Source organism: Festucalex cinctus, chromosome 7 (genome assembly GCF_051991245.1).
Source record: "Festucalex cinctus isolate MCC-2025b chromosome 7, RoL_Fcin_1.0, whole genome shotgun sequence".
In the NCBI taxonomy this organism is placed as follows: Eukaryota; Metazoa; Chordata; class Actinopteri; order Syngnathiformes; family Syngnathidae; genus Festucalex; species Festucalex cinctus.
In genome coordinates, this window is record NC_135417.1 from 20572913 (window position 1) to 20592558 (window position 19646).

The 19646-nt window shown below is 39.4% G+C and overlaps 1 protein-coding gene across 3 annotated transcripts in view; it reads left to right on the top strand.

The window, feature by feature from the left end:
- Positions 1 to 19608, top strand: part of klhl32 (kelch-like family member 32) — a 38156-nt gene extending 18548 nt beyond the window's left edge. For all 3 annotated transcript variants that reach the window (XM_077526431.1, XM_077526430.1, XM_077526433.1), the window contains 7 exons: positions 3847 to 3945; positions 6622 to 6837; positions 13798 to 14524; positions 14609 to 14667; positions 16910 to 17102; positions 18712 to 18806; positions 18949 to 19608. In XM_077526431.1, the coding sequence (XP_077382557.1) occupies positions 3847 to 3945; positions 6622 to 6837; positions 13798 to 14524; positions 14609 to 14667; positions 16910 to 17102; positions 18712 to 18806; positions 18949 to 19110 (1551 nt within the window). In that variant the 3' untranslated portion in view covers positions 19111 to 19608. The remainder of the gene's footprint in view (positions 1 to 3846; positions 3946 to 6621; positions 6838 to 13797; positions 14525 to 14608; positions 14668 to 16909; positions 17103 to 18711; positions 18807 to 18948) is intronic.
- The last annotated feature ends 38 nt before the right edge of the window (positions 19609 to 19646 follow it).

Sequence of the window (19646 nt, forward strand, 5' to 3'; positions counted from 1 at the left end):
CAATTAGATATTGTTTTTGTTTGTTTGTTTTAATTTTAGGAACATATTTATGTTTGTTTGTAGCATTTAACCTACATGTATAGTACGTTGGAACATATACTGACGGGTATGTTTGAATGTACTTTGTATGTGTGAGTGTGTTTGAACATATTTGCGAGTAATACAGTTGAACGTACTCATCATTCAAAATGTTTACTCCACATTGGCAGTTCCACACATCAAGGATGGGCAACATTATAAAAAATGATTCCCCCACCACACCTGATCAATTGTAGTCATATTGTGCATAGCAGTTAGTAGCACTTGCACATGTTCATCTCCATTCGAGTAGAAAATTTTATCATCTATGGAAATAACAGGGATTGTAATGTTTCCCATAAAAAATTACAGTCATGATCAACTTAAATTTAATGTGATGGTTGAGACACACATTCAACCAATTATGGATAACATTTAAACACACTGGGCGGCACGGTAGTCGAGTGGTTAGCACGTCCGCTTCCCAGTTCTGAGGTCTCCGGTTCGAGTCTAGGCTCGGACCTTCCTGGGTGGAGTTTGCATGTTCTCCCCGTGCCCGCGTGGGTCTTCTCCGGGTACTCCGGTCTCCTCCCACATTCCAAAGACATGCATGGCAGGTTAATTGGGCGCTCCGAATTGTCCCTAGGTGTGCTTGTGAATGTGGATGTTTGTTCGTCTCTGTGTGCCCTGCGATTGGTTGGCAACCAGTCCAGGGTGTCCCCCGCCTACTGCCCAGAGCCAGCTGAGATAGGCGCCAGCAGCCCCCGCGACCCTTGTGAGGAATAAGCGGTCAAGAAAATGGATGGATGGATTTAAACACACTTAAATGTTAATGGTTAACCCCCTTGTGATGGAAAAAACAAGTATTGCGTACTGCAATGCTTTCTGGAAACTGAAGAGTGCCTGAGAAGTACAAAATTACTCAAAATAGACTTTGTTTTTCTTCTTCACAAAAATAACATTGTCATTTGGTTTAAAGTGTGCAAAATGTAGTAAGTTTCCCATCCCAGGGCGAGATTACTACTTCTTATTTCTTTAAACTGCATTACACAAAACAATAGTCTTTTGAAAGACATTCACATGTTATGCCCATTACTTGCTTGCACCCATACATGCAAACAAAAAGGCACAGAAATGCTCCATTTGAACCATTTCTGTACCTTTATTAACCATAATGGTACCATACTTATTTGTACCTCGGGTTTCAATTGTGAATCCTCACAAAAAATCGTGCCTTGGAGAACAAAAATTGACAAAAAATGCACACCCCTTTTTTTCTGAGAGTGTATGTTGATTCACAGCAAGAGATAATGATGAAATTCGTCATTCTCATTTATTTTTTAAAATATGCTCTTATATGCTAATTGTCAGTTGAATTTTATAACAGCTGTAGAAAGTTTTTATGTTTTGAATGCATATGTTCATGTTTTACATTGCACACATATGGTTTATGAAGATGTTGTCGTTAATATCTCAGGTTGCATGAATATGTTTTCACATGCAATTGTTGCTACAGTACCAACAAATGCAACTTACAACCCAAGCCTGTTAATGCAAACTGGAACACTGATGTAGTCTGTCTTGAAACTTTGAGCACTTAACTAGAAATAGGACAAAGCTAATGTCATTTAAACACAGATGAACAATCATAAATGAAAAGAGCAGCAGGTGCAAGAAGTAAAATGGCATGAAATGACTTCCACTTTATTAAAGTGAAACACTACCAAAGCAAACAACACACAGGTGTGTAAAATAGCTTAATTCTGCAAGGCTCCTGTCTTTTTCAATTCTGTTTGGGTGCTACAGATGATTGAGCCCATTAGACATGTCAATCATTGTTTTTCACTTTTGCACAGTAAATTCTGGAGAGTAAATTTTTGGGAGACAGCCGATCTACGCCCTGAGCTTCTGCTGTGTATATCGCTCATGTCAGCTGGAATCTTACAAGGGAAAAATCTCAATTTTTGGTCTCCTCTTGGACATAAGCAAACAGTAGGAAGGGCATAGCTCAGGTCTTAGTGTGGCTGACTCCCAACCTTAAGGTTGTGAGTTCCTCAACCCTTGAGTGACTTTTATTTTATTTTATATTTTCAATTCTTTATTTTACTCTCTTCCAATTGTAAATATTAGCCTACTCTAAAACTAGTCTATTTGGTGAAAATAGAGTCAGATTTACTCTAAATAGTCAAATTTACTCGACAAAATTTACTGTGTACTTTTCACATTTATTATCGTTACAATGTTAGAACAAAGTGGACACAGACATTGTTCGTACATCGTCCTTAACATGTCTGTGGCCTCTGGCTGGTGACTAGTTCAGTGTTGGGATAGGATAAGATTGTCAGGTGTCGGCGGGGTGAAGGACCCAAATGCAGGTGAAGCAGGGCATGAAGACAGAGGAGTCAAGGAGGGATTTTATTAATAAAACAAAAGCAGGAGGAAAATAAGGAACTGATCAAAATACAAATAAACTCCAGGCAGGGAAACTAGGGCAGAACAATAGGACAGGAGAACGGCAGCAATTCAGGCAGGAAAATAACAACAATGAACCGAAAACAGGTGACTAAATTCACACACTAATTGACAATGACTAGACACAGCTGGGCAAGAAACAAGTGGCAGGGGAAGCTGATTGGTAGATACACTGAGAAGGGAAGACACATGCAGATGGACAAGGTTAACAATAACGAGACTAGGGGAGACAAACCAGAAAGCAGAAACGAAAACGTAAAGGAACATGACAAACTCAAAACTATAACCTCAACAAAAGCAACAAAAACCAAAACCCAAACCAAACCATGACAGTGATCAATCCTTCAATCCCTTGTGGGTAAGCAATAAATGGATGTATGCAGCTAATTTCACGTTTTGATACAGGATTAAAAAAAAAAATCATGACAAATAATTTGGGTTGAATCAACAACCTTTTCTATATTTATACTTTTTTTCTTTTCTCCACAGACATACAGTCAATTATAATCGTCTTTTGACAAAAATAACCAATTAAACCCACTGTTACTCTGTTACTCTGTCGAGTAACAAGGTTAATTTTAGCTGCTAATATTCTACAAACTGTGAGCAGATGTTTTTTTGTTGTTGTTGTTGTGGAAACAAGTCAATTACCATTTGTTTGCATTCATACATAGGAATGTCACGATAACTGCAATAACGTGATATTGTGATATGAAAACTGCCACAATATCGTCGTCATCATGTTCACAATATTTAAAAGGAACACATCTGTTAACAAAGTCAGGTTGATTTCCATTTGTGCAGTTCTGGCACCCTCTAGTGGCTTAGTTTATTAGTGCAATTTAATTTTCATTAGGGATGTTTTGGCCTTCTATGTTTAAAATCTATGCTAATTGTCAGATGAAGGGGAACCTAATTTGCTTGTGAAGCGATCAATGTGTGCTTGCATAAGCAAGTAAGTGCCTCACTGTTGGTGGAGATTGTTGGTGGTTTATATGCATTGCTGTTATGTACAAAAGCACAATATTGTGCTTTTTTTTAGTATGAGCTCTTTTTTTTTTTTTTTTTACAATATTGTGATCTTTTTTAAATATTGCCAACGCCCCCACAATATTGTGATAATTATCGTATCGTAACCTTCATATTGTGATAATATCGTATTGTGATGTTTGATTATCGTTACATCCCTATTCATACACATACCAGATGAAAGGGGGGCAATTGTATTCAGCAGAGTTGTGAGTTCGACAGTTTGACAATTTTGTGGGAATTGACTAAGGTCAGAAATCCTGTAGCTGGATGTGTTAGGGGTTATTATAACAAAAATAACTTAAGACAATGTTGTCGTTTGGGCAGATTGTGCTGGAGCCAGCGGTGATCCAGGATGTGTTGTCTGCTGGCAGCCACCTTCAGCTGCTGGAGCTCCTCAGCATCTGCTCCCACTACCTCATTCAGGTACAAAAACATTCACCATCCTCTTTCTCTGATATCATGGAGGCTATACAGGTGCTCATTAAAAAATTATCATATCCACGAAAAGTTAAATAATTTCCATAATTCCATTCAAAAGTCAAACTTTCATAGATTATAGATTCAATATATATATATATCTTTACATTATTTGGGCTTCCAGCTCATAAAACCCATGAAAACAGGATTTAGCACCTGTATACATTGTATATAGGGGTGGGACTTTAATGCATTAATCACACACAATTAATGAGATACTGTACAGTGTTTTGGAGAATACATCAATGAATGATTAATTACGAATAATGTTTCTGATTGGTTGTTGTTGATGATTGTGTTTGTTGTTTAAAAAAAAAAAAAAAAAAGCTATCTCCGTCTCATCTAATCCCTTTTATTAAACCTGACATTCTGCTCACATATAATGTGAAACAAGTAACCTAATTTGTATATATATATTTTTTGTAATCTCATACTTACATTCTTTATTCATTGTCAATATGTAGCACATTTCCCACAATGCAACTGATTGCACCAGAGACTGTGTTTTGAAAATACTGGCTATGAAGCCTTAAGCCACTGGCAGCCAAAAGCCAAAAGCGGCTTCATGCAGGCACGCACGCATACACGGACATACTCATGCACGTGCATGCACTTGTACAAACGCACACGCGCACATGCACATTTTGGATTACATATATCCAGGGGACTGCAGCGGCTCTTTGACACTCTTGAATGTGCAGGCACGTGGACTGACATTTTTGGGGGCAACTGATGAAGAAAAAAAACCCATCCATCATCAAAAAATATCTACACAATTAAGAAAATCCGTAGTACTACAACAGCTGAACTTTATTTGGGGTTAATCTGAAGTATTTAAAATGATGGCAAGTGTGTGCTGACTCCTGTTTAACAAGAATTTAAATATGCAGCCACATTTCCATTTATCAGAGGGTGTGTACAATTATCCTACTTATTTTTACTTATCTATAAAAATTGAGAAAAAACAACAACTATAAATTAAGTTACACAGATTATACAGTAGGTCACATTAAAGGGATCCTTGATTGGGCTGAACATTGACATTTTGAGTATGTAACGTCTGTATGTAAAAATGATAGCACTAAAATTCACCACCTGAAGAACTCAGATGTGATTACAGGGTTTTTGGGACGGCTTCCAGCACATCTTATAACGCCCAATATGAGGGTGGTATTTTACTGTTGTTTCCCAAATTGCTCTGTTGTTTTCAAATTAAATTTGAACATTTAAAGGTGAAGTCAACCCAAAAGGTTTCTTATGTTCTCTTCAACCCCACTAGTCTAAACATGGTTTTCTCATTAATATTGCATTTGTGAAATATGCATTAAGCAGCATCCTATCACGTCGCCATTTTCTGTGGACTGAAAATTATATCAAAGTCGCTCAGGTAACAACCAATCATGGCTCACCTGTTTTCAGAAACTGAGCCGTGATTGTATTGGTGACTAATCAACAATTGAGTACTCGTACCGGTATCAATTGGGAAAAAAAGCGGTATCAAACGTCCCTAATCCAGGTCTTGTTTTTATTTTATTTTATGTGACTGTCCTCATCTTAGAGATAGTAATGGACTCTCATTTGCATAATATACATTTTAAAATTACCCATTAAATTCTTGTGTGTGAGTACAAGGTCATTGCATCCAGAAACACCGGTCACGCGATTACAATGCAACTGTAGTATGTCTTGCACGCAAACATTGCTCTTGTACGCCATCTGGTGGTTTCATAACGTTATGGAGGAACGGCTGACCAGCCCTTATCTTTTGAAACAGACCGACGTTAAGTGATTGTTTATTAATGTCAGGAACTATAAACACACATGCATACTTACATATGACCCAAGTTGCCCCAGATGTTGCATTAATAGGAGGCAAGGTCAAATTGTTATTGATTTCCTGGTACACATTGCATCAATACTGGCATTAACAGTCCGATTGAGTAGCGTGTCACTGTGACCTCCCCACATAATTGTGAATAATGATGTGCAGTGAATACTTAATTGATCAAAACCGTTCTTGCTGTGTACAGTATTTTAATTTCATTAAAAAATATACCAATCATCATAAGTGTCATTTAATTGCTGAATTAAAATGAAATAAAATAATCTTAATTAAAATGTGTTGATAGCGTATCCAATGTAGAATATGTACTTGATTTATGTCATTATGCACGCCACATAGCCACGCGGGAGTGACAACATTCAGGATATACACTCACTGCTGTATTCGCCAACGCCAGAAGGTGGCAGTCGTATTCCACATTTTCAAACCACTTTGAACTCTTCCCCCACCCCCCAACACTTATTGCCTTTCTCCCTCACTGCTTTTTCATTACACTGTGAGATTGAAATCAGCTTACGCTTAATGTAAAAACTGCACATTTGTGGCTTGTCTGATAAAGCACATGCGCTCTATAATAAATGTTTGGCAAATGGGAATGCGTGGCATTTGTTCTGAACTCGAACTCAGGTTTATATATGTATATTGTACTGAATGGATACTAAATAGAACATTTGAGCAAAGTAAAAGATGGCGATTCATATTTATAGAAACTAATTTAGACCATTTTTTTTCTTTGAGAGCAATTAATATATAAACTGGCTCTCTGTGCACATTTGCAGGAATTGAGCAGCGTCAACTACTTAGAGCTGTACCGTGTGGCCGACCTCTTCCACCTTCCTTCCTTGGAGGAAGCTGTGGTGGACTTCTTGGTGGGTCACCTGTCTGAACTGAGCCAGACACGGCAGGAGGAGGCCCTGCAGCTGCCGTTCCGCCTTCTCAAGGAGGTTCTCAAGAGTGACCGTCTCACTTCGCTGAGTGAAGAAGAGATATGGAAGGTATGGAAATTGTGTGAGCGTGTGTTTGTGCATGCGTGTGACTTTATTGTCTTGGACCTGTACATAAAAGCACAAAATGCCGGTGTATCTGGAAAAAAAAACCCCGCAAGCATGGGGACAACATGCTAACTTTAGCATAGTTTTGGATCACCAACCTCAGAACTGTGAGGTGGATGTGCTAACCACTTCGTTGTAATTTAATTCTCTTTTCCAATACTTTTGTCCGCCTAATATGTGTTCTTCTAAGTTGGCGTCATCTTTGTTTCAAAACCTTTTCAGTCGACAGCAAAAAAATAAAGAAATTGGCCTCACTGTTCTAATGCTTTTAGAGGGAGTGTGTAAGATTCTACTGATAAAAGATCAAAGATGATATACAGTGATGTGTAATAACGTGAAATACAAATCTCAGAGATGGAAATTAATGATGCATTTACACAATCACAAAAAGACAAGGTTCAAATTTCAAGTGCACAATCTTGAAAGATAATCATTAAAGGGATACTTCACTTATAGCCCATTAGAGCAATAAAAAGTTCATATTTTGCCTAAAATAAATTTGATACTTTCATTATTTTTCACGTACAATTAGTACCTTTAAAAACACATTTTGCAACTTGCTGTCATCACAAGGGCTCAGGTAACCAATCACAGCTCACCTGTATTCTAGGTTTGGTCATGTGACATTCACAAGCTGAGCTGTGATTGGTTACCTGAGCCCTTGTGATGTCATTTTAAGTCGACAGCAAGTTGCAAAACTGTGTTTTTAAAGGTACTGATTGAACATGAAAAAATGAAAATATCAAATTTATTATAGGCAAAATATTAATGTTTGACTGCCAAAAATGGCTAAATAAGTAAAGTATCCCTTTAAAGATTATACATGTACTGCATTTAGACATATAGCAAGGAATGTAAATGGATGTATGGACGAGAATGAAACCAAGGGGCCTTTTTGTTGGCTGAATCGGCATGTTTTTGTTTTTTTAGTCTCGACACCTATTATTAGTAGTGAAGATATTGGAGTGCATATTCACCTCACTAAAATGGAAAATACTGATATTAACATTTAAAGAAATTTCAATTCTTCAAGATAGCGTCAGATGGATTTCCGTTGCAGTTTGTAAACACAGCATTCAAAACTAAAGCTCCACCCATTGGATTCAACGGTTCACACCCCTTGCCTAATAGCAGCCAACCAGGAACGAGCGTGAACCCAGACCACCAATCGAGAGTGGGGCTTTGCACAGCCAAATTTGCATCTGCGGACAAGACACGAAATTCTCACACAAGTGAGTGTGGATGTCCGTGCAACCAGTCCACCAATCAGGAGTGGGGTTTCACCCAGCCGGATTTGCATATGCAGACAAGACATAGGACTCAATACATGAGGGGACAGGAAACGTAGGCCGGCCCAAATATCTCCGCCCAGAAACACCCTGAACAAGTCAAAACAAAATAAAAGGCCAAAATAGTGTGACGTCACGTTGAAGTGCGCCCCTTGCGGTGGAGGGCAGAGCGTCAATGCGGGTGAATTAGAAAACAATCAGTGTGAGCTATAAAATAGGTCAAACAGTTGATAAATCAGCGACCAGTGCTATGGTGAACTTTTGCGCGGCCGACGGATGCTCTAATGGCTCAAAGAGAGATTAGATCATTCTTTCGGCTGCCGGCAGGGATTCTAAACCAGACGGAAGACAGTGAGGAGTAAAAGACTAGCACGGTGGCTAGCGCCAAACTACGACGCAACTGCTTTGCACCCACAAAAAGTACGAGGATATGCTCTGTTCATTTTATATCAGGCAGTTTTTCTCATTTTATATACAGTTTGTCATAACATTAACCTCTGATTGTAAATTAGAGGCAGATGTGATGAATGTGTCATATTATCTTATATTATAATCAATTACAACCACAGTACAGGTTTTGTAAATAAAGTGACAAAAGGGGGGTGGGGGGGAAATCGACATATCGATACATGGTTCTATATATCGATATTGGGATATGAAAAGGCGTATCGATTACGATATCGATATATCAATATTTTAAACCCAGCCCTATTCCCAGTGTTAAAAAGATAAATGAAAACTTAGGTAAGTACCTCCCCATTGTTTTAGACAGTAAAATTTTCCAAAATTTCAATATATCTGAAGTACAATTTTTTAAAAAGGCTGATGATGACATTCATGAAAATGCAGAATATCGGCGCCGATAAGCGGTATGGCCGATGATTGGTTTATCCCTACCAATGACATATAATAATGCAAAGTAATATTACAGTTTTTAACTTCAGGCTAATTGTATCTTGGTGCACAACTAGAAAAACACAACTGCAAATGATTGACACAGTACAAAGCAAACCCGCTGCTAATAGAACAAATGAAACACTGCCATCTGCATCTCATATCATGTTTGTTTGTGTTGACCTGCAATCACAGTGGTCTTTTTTTTGCGACGGTGTACGTGATTGATTGCCATGCATTCATGCATGTGTGTCAGCAAGCAAGGCTGGCGCGTGCGCCTGTCTGATGAAGTGTCAAGGTGTGTGCGTGAGGACTTGCCATTTTGACTGTTCATTTGCGCCAATCAGCCTCCCCCCCACGTGCCCTCCCTCCCTCCTCCCTTTCTCTCTTCCTCCCCTTCTCTTTTCTGATTAGGCCCTCCGCGCCTCCATCAGGGCCCCAATCCCCCAGCTGTCAGTCGCCCGCTCGTCTGATTGAAAACAATCAGGCCTCTGATGGCACAATTACGCTGACCCCTTAACCAGCCGCCGCCGCCATAATCAGTCTCTGATTAGGCTGCTTTAGGCCTCCTTCACTGCGCCCAGAAGGTTAATTTGAGCATCAGACGGAAGCGGACAGGAAGAGGGGGCCATCGTCCGAAATTGTGAGCGCACCAATATCGGACCGATATAGCTCAGCTGTCAATCATTGTCACCCTGAGTTTTCTCAGAGACCGGCGCTCGGAAAATCACATTTTCTCCGGCTTTGTTCCCCCCCTCTTCTTTCTTGCCATCCTTTGCTCTGCCTTCATGTAGCTCGCCCCCTCCCCTCCCCTCACTATCTCTTTCCCTCACTTTACCCTTTTTACGCGCACACACAAACACACATGCGCTTGCTCTTTCAGCGTGGAGCGGAAGGAGTTGATTTATTCTGTGCCCCGAGGAAGTTGTGTGATGCAGCGTGACCTTCACAGTCAGCCGCCGCCGCCATGCAAACACACACACATACGCACGCGCGCACGCACACACGTACGCTGTCACTTCAGCGCTATGAAGCGGAGGAAAGCAGGGTGAGCGACGGCAGTTACCACAAAATGATGGAATCCTGACTTTGGTGTTTGTTGCAGTTTTTCCACCTTTAGAGTAAAGCTTAGACTAAGATAATCGACATTGTGATTTATGCATGACACAACTGTGACTTATATTGCATATCCAAATCTATATTCTACAAATTGGTCTTCACAGTAAAATCACTTTTGTTTACGTGATAATGAAATCAGTAATCTCCCGACAACTCACAGCAGCTAAATAACCTTCCGCAGCTCTCAAGTTCAATTACCCAGTTCGCCTGCATTAAACAAAAAAGTCCGCCCGTGGATATTTACTGTCTTGACTTTTGGATGTTGTGTTGGTTTGCCGAAGTCTTTCATAATAGCCTGTAGGTATCTTGAAAAATAATTACGGTTAGGAGTCCTCCATTGTTTCTTCCTTTCAAATCCCCCCATGCATTTTTTATTTGTTAATCAGCGCGTTTGCCTTCTTTTACTGTTTTTGTTTATGCCTTGGTGCTGTTTTGAACTTATTAAAGGACTAATGATTGATTATTTTTATCATCTGTCTTTTGCGGGTGTAAGGCATTCACACTCATGTTGTTGTGTATCAAATTGATGACAATATCTTGCAGTGGATATCATTGAGAAGAAAATGTGCATTTTGGTTAGTTAGTTTTTTTCCCAAGGCTTATTTGTACCAAGATATTTGATTATTTCTACATACATGGGTGATAAATAGACTTATTATGCATTCAATTATAATTACTATGTCATCCCTTTTAACTCATTCACTCCCAGCTATTTTCACTGAAGCAAGTCGATTTTGACTGATTTTGCGTGGCCCACAGAATATTGTGTTCTATTGCTATAAAAACATGGGACCTACCAAAAGAAAGATTATAGTCTCTTCTTTCATCAGTTAAAAATGGTATACTGGTATCTGTTTCCATTTTGCAGCAATTAGCAGTAGAATAGTTTCATCATTATTCAGAAACCTGTTGAAAACACTCGCAAAAACAGCTTGTTGCAACATGGCCCTAGCTGATCTCTTATACTCTGCTGCCACCTGCTGGCCTTTTTTTGTAATAACTACCACTGCTTTAGCGACCTCTTCAGGTCATGAGCTGCATCAAAGCCTTCTATGTGCTCTAGCATTAAACAACAACAACAACGTACAAATAAGTTTTTGATAGGGAAGGACAAAGTATTAAAAATCGGGGTTTGAATGAGGAAATACAGGAAATTCTGTATTAATTAAATCATATGCTCATGCCGCATTTATTAAGCTTTTCCTATCTGTATCTGCTATGATTCTGAATAAAGAAGATACAATTAGCTGCCTGCCAGTGTCAGCCATACAGTGTGAATTACAATTATTTGGGGAAACAAAGTAAAACGTGAATATGAAGAGGGGTGCAGTATTTCTGATTAGGCATCCCCTGTTTTTAAAGTCAAGGATTGAATAGAATATGACTTGTTTAGTTCAGAAAATGGGTAAATTAAAGTTTCCATCATCAAGCTGAAACTGATGATGGCAGGCCCATCAGAAAACGTGTGCAGGTGGCAGTGAGCGGACCATAATATAGTCCATATAGACCGTATAGTCACTATATGGTTGTTGTTTAGCTCTTTATTAAGCTCATGCAATGCTTTAGTGCATAAATTACACAACAGCCAGCAACAAATGATGGACAAACTTGCCAATAGAGCTTGATCCTGATTCTTTACTCAACAAAAATATTCACGCAACACTTTTGTTTTTGCTCCTATTTTTTATGAGATGAACTCAAAGATCTAAACTTCTTCCACAAACAGAAATAATATCACCATTTCTCTCAAATATTGTTCTCAAACCAGTCTAAATCTGTGATAGTGAGCACTCATTCGTTGCCAAGATAATCCACCCAACCTCAAAGGTGTCCCATATCAAGATGCTGATTAGACACCACGATTAGTTTTAGTTCAGTTTAATTTTTAGTTTATTTTTATTTATTTATTTATTTATATATTTATTTATTTATTTATTTATTGTTTTTGTATAATTTAGAAAAAATGCATAGTATATTTTCAGGTTTATACACCACAAAAATACACAGATATAAGGATGAAGAGACAGACACAAAAATGAGAAAACAAGGCCTTTTTGACTACATATGCGAGTGAGAAGTGAGTGCAGATCACACGCTTCTGGCCCATTGTGCCACATCCTCACACTTCTCTATTTATTTGGGATTCGGCTAAAAAACAAATGGTCACTTGTTGCTCTAAAGGAGGTGGGGAAATCGCATCAATTTACACTGCAGATGTCTTTTATTACTCAAGGTGTCTCAGCCATAAAACTTCTCCAGTCAGTCAGTAGTCTTTGAAGTTTGTTTACGGCCTTGGAATGAAGTTCCTCTCTTCCCGCAGCAGCACAAACAGATGTCACAATGATGAATAAATGCTTTACAATTAATTCTTTGTCAATAATAAAAGAGTAAATATTAGGAGTGTGCCATCTAAGGCACCCCACGATTCGATTAGGATTACGATTAAGGGTGCTACAATTTGATTATTGAATGATTATCATGCTAATGATCATCACGATTGTCACGATTTTGAATGCATCTTTTTTCCTCGATTTTTTTCTTACTTTGTGGCTACTTCATACATTTAAGGTATATTTGTCAGTATTCATTAATTCAAGTAGCCAAACCAATTTATGTCCATTACTTTTTATTTCCAATCACCAAATGATCCAACAGGAACGATGGAAATGATGCCCATACAACACAAAGCTACCCTTAAGCTGCTCTTTTTCACAAGAAGGCGCAAAAACAATTGTTTCAAAGACAGTACTTTTCAAAAATAGATTTTTCTCTTACAATAAAATAAGATTCTACTCTGGTGGAATGAATTCCACATTTTCTGGAAAATATTAAACATAAAGTGCCTTTAGAAATACATAAGACTTCTTTTAACCAAAATACTTTGTGTATTCACAGATTTCTGTACTTTTAGCAGCAGTTGTGTTCAGTTATTAAATTAAATCCCTTTTGAACATATATTAATCGTAATCAAAACCAAAAGAATTCCAAACGCTAGCTTTTAATTCTGGGGAGAAAACATGTCTCATTAACTTCCGCTGCCGCTATCCTCACTATGTGCCTTCCTTTAAGTGTCCGGGCGGCAGGCGTGTCTTTTACTTTTGTTCCGCAAGCTGGGGTAGTGTTTCTGTCATTAAATTATTATGGAAAATAATTGTTTTTCAACATGTATTAATCATAATCTAATTGGTACGTGTCAAACCTCGATTAATGTAATAATTGATGTATTGGCACACCCCTAGTAAATATGGGATAATTTGTACATAATAAATCGGACATATATTTTGTCTGCTTTTGTTTGATAAAGGGGTATATGCCATGGAAGAGGCGGGAGGTGATTTTGCACATCAGTTTGGTTCCGGTCCAGATTGCGAACGCGCAACCGAGGGGCACAAAGTCGGAAGCACAAGAATTTTGACGCAGCCCACACGTCGCAAACCGAACCGGAAACAAACTGATGTGCAAAAACAGTCCCGCCTCTTCCGTGGCATATACCCCATTGGCCACCGATCGAGATCTAACGATTTTCGCAATAAAGTACATGATCAGCATATGCTTGTTGTTACATATGACTTCATCAGCCTTTTTGTGTTATCCTTTTCAGTTTGTCGTCATGTGGTTGGAACACGACTGTCGCTACCAGTACGCTGAGGATCTTCTGCAACATGTCCGCTACGGCCTGATGGACGTCTCAACCCTGCACCACCTAGCCTGTAGCCACCCCCTGGTGCAGTCCAGTTCCACTGTTGCTGCTCTGGTAGACGAAGCCCTGGACTATCACCATAGCACCTTCGCACAGCCCCTTCACCAGTCAGCCCGCACCAGACCTCGCTTCCAGTCCCTCACCCTCTACATCGCCGGGGGAAGAAAGCGTGAGGTGTGCCGAGTCCGGGAGCTGCGTTATTTCAATCCGGCCGCGCAGGAGCACGTACGTGTGGCGGGAGGCTCCAATTGGAGCGAGTTGGCGCCCATGCCCACTGGGCGTAGCCACCACTGCGTGTCTGTCATGGGGAACTTCCTCTTTGTTGTGGGCGGCGAGATGGAGCACAGCAGCGGGAGGACGTGCGCGGTCAGGACTGCTTGTCGATATGACCCCAGGGCAAACCGCTGGACTGAGATAGCCTCCATGAAGGCTTGCAGAGAACATTTTGTACTGGGAGCGTTGGGTCAATACCTGTATGCGGTGGGTGGCAGGAACGAGCTGAGGCAGGTGCTTCCCTCAGTAGAGCGCTACTGTCCGAAGAAGAACAAATGGACGTACGTGCAACCCTTTGACCGTTCACTTTCATGCCACGCAGGCTGTGTGGCTGAAAACCTGCTCTGGGTCTCAGGTAAGCAACAAGATCGCATTAGTATGCTGTCTGGACAAAAGTACTGATACACACCTTAAAAAGTGTTTTAATGATGTTTCACAGGTGGGGTGACAAACACAGCTCAGTACCAGAATCGCCTGATGGTATACGAGCCAGAACAGGTAACTACGTCTTTACACTGGCACATTGGTGACAATGGGGTTGAGGTTTGGGCTGCTGGGTGGTCAGTCCATACTCTCCCTTTGGTCCTAGACTGGGGAGATGTGGAATTGCGTCCGTCCATCCATCCAGTTTATTCAGGGTCAGGTTGAAGGGGCAGCAGCTGTTCAAAAGTGGAGTCAGTGACTACGTTTGCATGCAGTCACTAACACCTGCAAAAGCCGAAATATGCTCATATTCAGATTTTTAAAAGCCTGAATAAGACCGATGGGTTACTTCTTTTGTGACCTGAATATTTGGTCATATAAACATGAATCAGAATACCGCCATTAAACGGCATCTCCGTGTGTGTGTTCTGTGAATGCTCTTGCAAGGAATCTTGGTCTTTTGAGTACAGGAAGTACACTGCTCTGTATACATAACGTGATAGCTGATAGTCCATAAACGATTGTGCAAGCCTTGGAAGCCATAGGGCGGCCATTTTACCACTCCCATTTCACGAGCAGACTATACATATACATAAGGATTTATTTTTTTTAACACGTGGATGGTATGTGCTGCTTTGAAGACCCCCTTTTTCTTTTATCACTCAGTTCCAATCCTTAGACCCCAATATTAGATTTGGCAGAGGCATCTTTTGCTGAATTACAGGTATAATCTTTAATCAAAATATATATATATATATGTATATATGTATATATGTATATATATATATATATATATATATATATATATATATATATATATATATATATATATATATATATATTTACAAGTTTCCTCCTGTAAACATCAGCAAGCATATAATTTATACATGTATTTAAGGCAAGTTGTAAAATGTCTGAAGTCCTCTTGTTAATGTTTAACAAATTTAAAACATGAGTCATGCTGTTTCTATGAAGTACTGTCACCAATGTTGTCCAATCTCGATACGGCCCAGCTTCAGAAAACAGGTGAGCTGTGATTAGCCTTGAACAACTGTGATGTCATTTTCAGGTGACGACAGCAAGTGGCAAAATGGCCACCCCCTGAGATGGTTTCTGGATTTTGCTGCTAATTCCATGAGCACAATATGAATCAGAATGCTGTGTTTAGATGCCTGGGAGCGCATAGAACATATTGTGTATATAGAACATATTTTTCAGTTACTTCCCCTTTAATTTGAATATTGACTGCATGTTAATGCAATCAATGGCAACAGCAAAACACACTTGTTAACATTTGGCTAATTTGTAATGGGTGTAACCCACAAAAACAGTTAAAAATGTTCAGCCCAAAAATATGTGTTCCTTACAAAGAAGCTTTGTTACAAGAAAGAAATAATCTTCAAAGCACAATTTTTCATTCTTTTGTGAGACTAAGAGGAGAATTATATCAAGCTAGCAGGAGAGCAAGTTTTATCTGGTTCACCATTTACAGTTGATTTCATCGTCATGTATGCCATTGGCAGTGGTGTCAAAACATCATAGACATTTTTTTTCCTCTAATATATATATATATATATATATATATATATATATATATATATATATTTGTATTAGTAGTAGTAGTGTATCGGATGATCTCTATGAAATCAAAGTACAGTAGGCTACAGCCAAATATGGTTTTGAGTCCAATCGTCACATGCGGCCAATTACAATGGAAGTCAGTGAGCTCCGGTGTGTGTTTGTGTATGCATATGAGCCAGCTGTTAACAAGGCCTCTGCATCTTTCGGAGGCTGCGCATAATGTGGAGGTATGCGGCGTGTTTACATGTGAGGCGCGCATCCATATGGGTCTGTGTTTGTTCGGGTTGCCCTGGAAGCGAGGGAGGGAGGCACGGGAGAGCCTCATTTGTATTCACCAGCGATCTACATTCACCTGCCAGAGCAACAGCGAGCCATACTCCCACCCACCCACTGTACCCTCAACAGATGGCCACCCGTCAACACACACACGCGCACACGCACACTTTCTGTGCCTCAATCAAGCTCTTTCTTTCGCTCTCCCTGACACAAAATCAGCTTCAATACACTTAGTGAAATGTGCAAGCACTGTCTAAAATGGAAAAGCTAACGTACAATTTGAAATAGGCAGGGAAGTCATTAGTACAAACAAACGGAGCTTCAGTGCCATATTATTTATCTGGTATATTGAGCATACATCAAACACCCAAAGCATGTTTGAATATGAATCTTATTCGTCTAATTTCACTCCCTCTCCTCACTTCCTTCATTCTTTTCTCCACGTCGCCCCCTTGTTCAGGACCAGTGGTTAGCACGCAGTCCGATGTTGCAGAGGCGCGTCTACCACGTGATGGCGGCGGTGAGAAGGAAGCTTTACGTGCTCGGGGGCAATGACCTGGACTACAACAACGACCGGGTCCTGGTGCGCCACATCGACTCGTACAACCTGGACGTGGACCAGTGGACGCGCTGCTCCTTCAGTCTCCTCACAGGTGGGCAAAGTGGAGAATGCCCGCCACTCACGGGTATAAGCAGTGCAGAACATTTACTGTCAATGTTGGACAAAGCTTGAATCTAGTGAGGGGATTTTCGGTGAGCCGGTTCATTTGGATCGGCTCAGTGAAAAGAGCCTCTTTTTGGCTCTCAAACGGCTCTTTTAACTTTAGCTTTTCTTTGAAATATTCACGACAAATTTACCATACATTTTGATAAATGACTTGGTGAACTAAATATTGCACTCTACTGACTGCAAATAGCAACAATTATCGAGCAAAGAAAATGATTTGTTCTCATTTTATTGAACAAATTAATAGGCTTCATACAATAAACAAGAAACAAAATTAAAACTTGAACCAACAACAATCAAAATAAAAATAGTGAGTACTAACTTAACTGTAACAGCAGCAGCGAACAAAAGAAACATTAGCTACTCACCCAGTCCAGGTTAAAAGACCTTGCTTTATTTTAAATTTGCATTAAAATAAATAAATAAATGAATAAATAAATAAATGTGCAATTCAATGCAAAACAGGTATAAAGAAAACGAGATAAGACTCGTAGCACTCCTAAAGAAACAACATGCGATCGGGAGGGTGACTGTTTTTCACTATTTTTCAATACAATTATTCAAGTTTAGCGATTCAAATTCAAATCCTAAATAATTCAAATTTTCTGGTGGCACATATTTCAGCCCATAGCGTACAAACAAATAAAGTTACTACAGGGCTCTGGGTGGAAGAGTGGAACCGTCACTTGCCTTTGGTGCCGGTTGATGTGAGTTTGCTTCCACGCCTGGGAGACCACGTTTGTTTGTGTGCGTGCTTGTGTGAGTGAGTGGGGAAAAAAAAAAGAAAAAAAAATCTATGTATCAATTAAACTGGAAATGATATTTGAAAAATGAATTTTCTTAGCAAACTTGTCATTACTTTATGTAAAACCAATCAATCAATCAGGCAATTATACATTGTTTAAATAATCTGGTCATTTTTGAAAAACTGCTACGTCTTTCTGTTAAAGGTGATAAAGCAAATAATTATCAGCAGAATCCCATCTCCACATTCACAGCCGAACAAAAGCAACCTGTGCTGACCATAATTGAGGACATTAATATAACATGTTTACAAATCGGACACAAAGCAGAAAGTGGAGGAAAACATTTTTGTTTTGTTATCCTTATTCTCCAAATAGTTACGAAGAGAAATTATGTTACTGTTTTTAGCTGTAAATGTATGTGTGCCTTAGCATATCTAGAAAAGTTATTAGTAGTCACTATTAGTATTGTCACCATAGTTTGCATAATCATTTGGAATGTGTTGTAGTCAGTATAACATTTCATTGAAATACTTACTTAAGAATATGCTTGAAAGTTGAGATGATATTGGATCTTTTTTTTTTTTTTGCACTTGTGTATGTTTTATTTTTTATGTGCTGTAAGAGGATTTTCTCTATATTATGTCTGCAAAAATTCACAATTTGGCTCTCAACACCTCCACCAACCTTTGCCATCTTCTATGTGCTCATCTTTAGCTGAGTCGTCGTGTGGGAGGCAAAACTGTCCTCAGTGTCCTCAGCTTGGCTATTTGAAGTTCTTCTCCTTCTCAGGTCAGAATGAGTCCGGAGTGGCGGTCCATGATGACCGGATCTATGTGGTTGGAGGGTACTCCATTTGGACCAATGAGCCTCTGGCATGCATTCAGGTGACAGAGGACTTTCACATTTCAAACTTTTCATCCCCTTCATTTATCAGAAATTTTTATTGTGGAGTGTTTTAGTTTTTTACATAGTTTTTGACATCAAGGTTTGGAGACCCCGGATAAATCTTTGTACGTCTAATTTCAGGTTCTGGATTTGAGCCGAGAGGGGAAAGAGGAAGTTTTCTATGGGCCAACGTTGCCGTTTGCATCCAATGGGATAGCAACGTGTTTCCTTCCTGCTCCATATTTCACATGCCCCAACCTTCAGACACTCCAAGTACCCCATCACAGGATTGGTGCTGTTTAAACCACTTCTCAACTATATGTCAGGATACAAACAGGACTGGGAACCTTTGACAGTCAGTATTTGCAAATGTGATTTAAAAAATAAAGGCAATGATGGTATTTACTGTGACACTCTCCTGACACTGCTCTCCTATGCGAAACCGATGCAAACCAGCCATCCTGTGTAGTGATTTAAAAAAAAAAAAAAAAACTTAAAAGGCATAAGCCAGTATATGCAGGCATTAATGCAAGCCCTGGACCATAAATATTTTAACCTACTCAATTATTCAATATGTAATGTCAATAAACCTGAGCAGCAAGGTGTTTTTTTTTTCAAACTCTGACAGTGTACATGCTATCACCCTCTGTAATGTCAGCAATTCAGGAATTGTTTATTGTTACACAATATGTTTGCTTAGCATTCTCAGTATGTAAATGCACTATTCATAATGCTGAAAATCAGTGCGGTGCTGCCATTCCCTTGTCAGTCTTTGTCTGAGTGAAAACTGTATATTGACTTTTTTTTTTTAAATAAATATAAATGGAATATGATTTATG